Genomic DNA, 6,999 nt, shown 5'->3' on the forward strand with positions numbered 1-6,999 from the left:
CCATGCATGTGTGTGTGGGAGTGTGTCTGTGTGTGGGTGTGTGTGGGAGTGTGTGTCTGTGTGTGTGTGGGTGTGTGTCTGTGTGGGTGTGTGTGGGTGTGTGTGTGGGTGTGTGTCTGAGTGTGAGACACAGAGAGGCAGAAAGAAAGACAGAATCACATCCAGACATATACAGTAGGAGATACACAGAGCTATAAATAGAACAGTGAGGAATGAATCAGCCAATCAGCAAAGAGCGTCAGTGTAACTTGACACCTGCTGTTTCTCACTCACGCAGCACCTCACTCTGTGTCTCCCCTGGTCTAGGCTTTATAACATGGAGGCGCATGCTCCCGAACAACTGGCCATAACTCTGAAACCGTAGGGGCGATCGATGTCATTCTTGGACCGTTTTTATCAGAACGGACAGGGGATCGAGAATATTAACACACTTTTGTTGAAAATATAATAATAAAGACATAACGCTGGGTGAAAAGAGAGTGAAAATGGAGAAAAAGGCAAAAACACCTGAACATGCTCCCGAACAAAGTCTAATATCTCGGAATCCGTACATGGTATTTGAAATTTTTTTAAACTGTGGGCGACAGCTATCCCTCGTCCCCAATCATGGAGATTTTCATAGCTCTATGTCATTCACAGTATAAAATTTGATTATGGAAATAAATGGTGTCACTCATGGATTACAGGTCAAGCTCTCATTGAAAATACATGGGAGAAGGCCTACAGAAATCTACTGACTCTTGGCGATCGAGGGGTGTTTGACAGAAAACTATGAGACTTGAACAATTTTGAAGTTATTGTGTGAAAGCAGAGGCCCGGCACTACAATCTGACCGAAAATTGTGACTTTAGAGCAAAATCTGTGGCCGTGAGTGCCTGTTAAATATCATTTTTCCTGAAAAAATCCCCTCTTTCTACACTCTAGTAACTGCCATCTCCACTGTTAAAGTGTGATTTTCTTTCAAACTTTGTGTTGCTTGGAGTCTAATTTTAGAGAAACCGTAGCAGTTATCGACAAACCGTTTTCACTTCTGAAAAGCCGGCGGATTTTTCTACAAACTGAAAGTCAAACTGTGTTTCTAGGTGAAAGTATGGCGATACAGTAGAGCCTCAAAAACTGAATTTTGAGGATTCCTTCGCCCCTGACTCCATTCATTTCTATGGGATTTTTGGGCCCGGTTTTTCGTTAATTACGTCGCCATGGTAACTCGAAACGCCAATAAAAGTAATAGCACACCTCACGGGACCGAGCCGGTCGTTTTGATGTATATATTGTGGGGGTGCACGCTGCGGTTCGGGCCGCATTAATTTTGACGGAAGAAAAATAAATAAAGAGTCCAGTTTAGAGGTGAATAGTAATAGGTGCCTGCCATGCATTGCATGGAGGCAATGCAATGCACTGCCTCCATGCAATGCATGGCAGGCCCCAACAAGTTTTAGGTCTCGATATCTTAAGATAATGACATTAATAAGCTCTTATTATGACAAAGTGTTGGAAGTGTTGAAAATAAAAAAATTATGTGTAGGAACCCTGTCAATATAATAATGCATCAAATCAAGATTAAAGACATTAAGGTTAGTTCATGTGTGTGTTCCAACCCACCACACTACAGATGTCTTCATAGTCTTTCCCGGTCAGTACAGCAGTTGAGGACCAGCTTCCACGATCACGCTGTGTGGAAACCCCTCATGAAGGTTGGTATCTCTGCCCATCTTTCTAGCTGAAGTAATAACACCTGAGCCCGTGTCACTAATCAGATTGTAGCTCTCAGGCTGCATGTGTTCAAAATGAATACAGAATAATGTCCTTCTGTTGTGTGTAGCTGCTGCAGAACGCCCCTGATGAAGTCCTGGTGATGGCCTCCTCTACGCTATGCAATCTACTGCTGGAGTTTTCACCCAGCAAAGAGGTACAGTGATGGTGGCACTAACTGCTCATGTCATTTGATATTGAAGGCTCCATTAGATAGGTGATGATGCTTCAGAGCTGCTGCTTTTAGTGGATTGTCCAAAGCTGTGCTGTTATTCAATTCAACAGTTTTTGAAAACAAAGTAAATTTTAAATGTAATGGACAATAGATCAGGTTAAAGTTGATCTTTAAATGAACTTATTTCTAACAGCCCATCCTGGAGTCTGGGGTGATTGAGTTACTATGCAGTCTGACTCAGAGTGACAGCCCTGCTCTGAGGGTAAATGGCATCTGGGCCCTGATGGTAAGGAGCCAACTTTTATACCATCATAGAATTTATTTCATTTTTAAAAACTGTGAATATTTAAATGTTTTTATGTTCCTTATTCCCACATGCGGGAAACCCCCATGTCATGTTAAAGAGATTTATTTATCTAAAGAGTTCAGAGCCATAATGCGGGAAAAAATAAAAGCTTTTGTATTTTAAGAATATGGCGTTCCAGGCCGATCAGAAGGTGAAGGTGGAGATAGTCCGCAGTCTGGGCACAGAGCAGCTCTTCCGTCTACTCTCCGACCCTGACACCAATGTGCTGATGAAGACTCTCGGTTTGCTGCGAAATCTGCTGTCAACTCGCCCGGTGAGAACTGCTCGCACGCACATTTAATATTCTGTTTGTGTTTTCAAAAATAGAATAAAAGTTTGAATGAACCAAAAGTTGTGTTTAATGGAGTCTTCCTTCAGTGGATATTTATTATATATATATATATATATATATATATATATATATATTATATATATATATATATATATATATGTATATATTTATATATACATTTATAAAAGTCAGACCCCTTAAATAACACTGAGATGGCCCTTATTTATCGAGTCATAAGCTGCATGGCAGATACCAACTTCAGCACCATCAGCCCTGCATGGTGCGCTCCATCTTCTGCAGTACTTGCACTGTCCATTCCTCCATGACCAGACATGCAAAGTGGGCAATAGTGCAAAACTGGTTAACGCTACAAATGACAGATAATGGAACTGAAATCCATACACACCAATTAGAAGTAAGTCTGCTTAGACTGTCTCTTGATATGTGGATTTCAAGCAGTGGAGGGTCCTGTTAATGCTGCCCACAGAGTCTCATGGGGTTTTAAGGCATGTTGGAGAAGACCCATAATGAGCTAAATGTGAATAATTTTCCCTATGCATCTTAAACACTGACTTCTCCCTGCTTTCTTCTTATGTTGTCAGCACATTGACCAGATCATGAGTTCTCATGGGAAGCAGATCATGCAGGCAGTGACCCTGATCCTGGAAGCTGAGCACAGCATAGAGGTCAAAGAGCAGGTGAGCGTGTCCAAATGATTTTTATCCTGCACTTCATCCTGCTGCTGTGCTACAAAGGGGATGTCGTATCCTGCAGATGGGATTTCAACATTTTGTCTGAGCTATATTCATAATTGTGCTTATATCGGCAGCTGTGGTCAGCATCTGCAAAGCTGCAAACACATCAGATGATCACATCGTGGTCAAATGAAAGCGCTGACACAGCATTTTTCTTTTTCATTTAGACTCTGTGCATCCTTGCCAACATCGCCGACGGAAACACAGCCAAGGAACTTATCATGACAAATGATGACATGCTCCAGAAAATTAAATACTACATGGTACTGTGCATCTGTGGTCTGCTGCTGCTGCTTCTTGCTGCTGATCAAACCCAATATTGAATGTTTCAACACAGTCTTGGAATACGATTTTCAGCCTCATTAAGAAAATGCATTTACTTAGATACATAGTGTTCATTTCATTATGATTAACTAGATTTCAATGACCTATGCATATGAATGCATGATATTTCAGATTCAGTTCAGTATCAGCATTCAGTTCAGCTTCTATTAAAGAACAGCTTCTATTATTGGATTTTATTATTAGGACTGAAAAAAATGTTGAGAATAAAACTGTAGTTTCAGGATTTCAGGAAAAAGTTGGGATTTAAATCAAAATTGCTGTTTCGGAAGGCAATTAAGGAATTGATAAAATAGTGCCTCAGAGTTACTGAGACCAAAGAATGTGTGTCTTTGTTGAGTTCCTTTACATTCTCTGTTCCCATAGGGACACTCGAATGTGAAGCTGCAGCTCGCCGCCACCTTCTGTGTCTCAAACCTGATCTGGAATGAGGAGGACGGTAAGAACTGCTCCAAGCTGTGTGCCACACACATGGCGAACCGAAGTGTTCATTTTCTTATGCCATATATATATATATATATATATATATATATATATATATATATATACCATTCGCCATACCATTCATTAACACTGTGGTCACAATGTGATCTCCAGATAAGCTGCCAAAGCACTCAGACGTCATATATACCGCAAATGTGCACCACTACCACAGTGTCAATGTAGCTGCGACAAATATCAAAGCAATTACCCAATAACATCATTTATCCTCATGTTACAATATGCAGACGCTTCCCTTACCTCAGGATGCTGGATGCTTGAACCTAAAGGTGATACTGATGGCATAATTAATTGTCTGATAATTCCATTGGTAAATATTTGATCACTTGAAGGCACTAAAAGCTTTCTTTGTCCCTGGTACCAATCTGAGTCATTTAAGAATAGGCATTTATCAAAATCAAGTCCCTGTGTAAGCCTTCTTTAAGGTGGCAGAATCCGTGCCCTGTGCCTGCTAAAAACATGGAGGCTTTGACGCTTTAGTTGAAGTTTTACAGTTTTCTGTTCCATTGTGTGTTAGGTTCTCAGGATCGCCAAGACAAACTAAGGGAGGTTGGCTTTGTGGATGTCCTGCACAAATTGACACAGTCAACTGATCCAAACCTCAGCGACAGGTGGGCCAGAGCCACAAACAGAAAATTCCACTTGTACTGAATTACCAAAGACTGTGGTGTGATGGTGTGTTTGTGTCTGTATCAGGGCGAAGACAGCGTTGCAGCAGTACCTAGCATGACTACAGTGGGCAGCGATCCTCTACTGCCAGCCTAACTAGCAATCGTCTGGAGGACGCCTGCCGGTCACTGTTTGGGTTTATTTTCGGTTTAATATCGAGACTTGCACAAAGACTCCTTTTTTTTTTTTTCTTGGACCTGTGGCCCACGTTTTTTCTGCCTCCTAGCCTCAGAGGTTCTACTCAGCCCTAACTCGTCCTGGAGGAAGGCTCTGAGAGTGTGGTTGTTGGAAAAGTTAGGGAAGTTTTTTTTTGTTTTTATTTTTTCTTCTTTTTTGCTTGAGGTGAACCCTCTGGAGTTTGGTGACGTCAGATTCCCAAAGTGCAGCCGCCTGAGAACTGAGTCACACAGGCGGTGTTTTTGGACTCCTGATGATGGAGATTCTAGTGTCAGAGACGCTCAGTGCTGTTGGACAGGAGAACTTCCTGGTTTTCTTTTGGCATTTTGAATTAATATTAATGTCTACCGAAGGCATCACTAGCCAGGATATATTTGGAAGAAATGCCTATTTTGAAACTTTGGGTTTTTATTTTTTGTGGACATATACCTCATAAATATATATAAATATATATATATATATATTAATGTAAACATAAATATATATTTTTGGAGTTTTATTTTGTCCCTTCTCTTCCCATTGACTTCCTCTGCACCATGATTCTCAGCACAGTTGAAACATGATTAAACCCTGAATTTTGTCTGCAGGGGTGAGAAATGAAAACAAATGTAATGACCCAGATTTCTAGGTTTGTTTTGTGACCATGAAGCACTTGAAGCCTGTCATCTCTGCCCAGTGTCCTTACAATCCCCATGGAAAATGTAATTCCAGAGCTGGTAGAGCTTAATATGATCTACTCCGTTATTATTGAACAAGATTAGGACTTACCATTGCTATCTCTGTAGCACACCCACCCCCACCCCCCACCATCCACAGCAGCAGAATTAAACACTTCTCTGAACGTAACCCTCAGGTGTGGGATTTCTACTCCATTCAGGATGGCTCTAGTGTTGCTCTTATGACAGTTCATTACTGAAGCTCTGATGGAACAATGTTACAGATGAAAATATATGCAGATCTGCTGAAGGATTCCTTTGTGTTGTGTGTTATTTCTTCTGAAAGGAGACTGCAGAGAGTTTGTTTCAGCCCCAAATAAGAAGAGGTCGGGGGTTGCTAGTTAATGAATTCATTCCTGATACAATTCCGCACCATTCCAGAACCTGACTTTTGATTTGGTACTGAGAACTGTGCAGTTGCTCCTTTTTGTCTTTTTACTGTTTATTCTTTTGCTAAAAAATAAAACTGTAATAAATTTAACCATATCCAAGTGTTGACTTCGTGGCAGTCAACATCACGTCTGAGCAAGGTTAAAGAAAGACTTTTTTATTATTAACAATGTGGTATTTGTGACTCTAACGCCGTATTGTTGACAATAACATAGATGTTTTCCCAAAAAGCCTCTTTTCTAATGTTCTTAGAATGTGTTGCTGGTTGAAGTAAGGGAAAACCTTACAGTATCCGGTGAAATGAGGGTGCTAAACTAAATGTTAAATATTTCTGGTTCGTCTGTGGTAAAATAAACGTTAGTAATTGTTATTGTTGGAATCACTACATGCTCATTAGGTTGGACTCAATGTTGTTTACACATCGTCTGACTTGCTTTTCTGGCTAAAATTGTGTCAAAGCTTCCATTATCACATGCAGCTCCTTGGTACCTTTTCCAGAAACGTGAGGACTGGCCAGCTTCTCTGGAAATGGCTTCTGACTGTTACTGATTCCGAACAGCAGTGATGTCCTGGTTTAGTGTTTGTTACTGAACCGATGCATGATCTCTGCAGAAAATGGAATTAATACACTAACTGTCAAAAACTGGTTTGCACCAAGAAAGAAGGGTCCGGTTTGGCCATTCATTGCCTGTCAAAGGTATTCACTTTGTCACATTACAACTATAAAACTTCAATGTATTTTTTTTTTATTGGGATTTCATGTAATAGTCCAAAACAAGGAAGCACATAATTATAAAGAGGAAGGAAAATGATACATAGCTTCCATTTCTTTATAGCTAAATTAATTCTGCCTCTTTTAAGCAAATAAAGTAAAATAACATTTA

General features: G+C 40.4%; 1 protein-coding gene across 1 annotated transcript in view; it reads left to right on the forward strand.

The window, feature by feature from the left end:
• Positions 1-6,999, forward strand: part of armc8 (armadillo repeat containing 8) — a 22,248-nt gene extending 15,249 nt beyond the window's left edge. Inside the window, exons 14-22 of the mRNA XM_047370370.1 lie at positions 1,613-1,694; positions 1,823-1,909; positions 2,121-2,213; positions 2,398-2,547; positions 3,168-3,263; positions 3,488-3,583; positions 4,029-4,101; positions 4,681-4,774; positions 4,860-6,999. Of these exons, the coding sequence (XP_047226326.1) occupies positions 1,613-1,694; positions 1,823-1,909; positions 2,121-2,213; positions 2,398-2,547; positions 3,168-3,263; positions 3,488-3,583; positions 4,029-4,101; positions 4,681-4,774; positions 4,860-4,893 (805 nt within the window). The 3' untranslated portion in view covers positions 4,894-6,999. The remainder of the gene's footprint in view (positions 1-1,612; positions 1,695-1,822; positions 1,910-2,120; positions 2,214-2,397; positions 2,548-3,167; positions 3,264-3,487; positions 3,584-4,028; positions 4,102-4,680; positions 4,775-4,859) is intronic.

The sequence above is a fragment of the Girardinichthys multiradiatus genome, chromosome 7, assembly GCF_021462225.1.
Source record: "Girardinichthys multiradiatus isolate DD_20200921_A chromosome 7, DD_fGirMul_XY1, whole genome shotgun sequence".
NCBI classification, from domain to species: Eukaryota; Metazoa; Chordata; class Actinopteri; order Cyprinodontiformes; family Goodeidae; genus Girardinichthys; species Girardinichthys multiradiatus.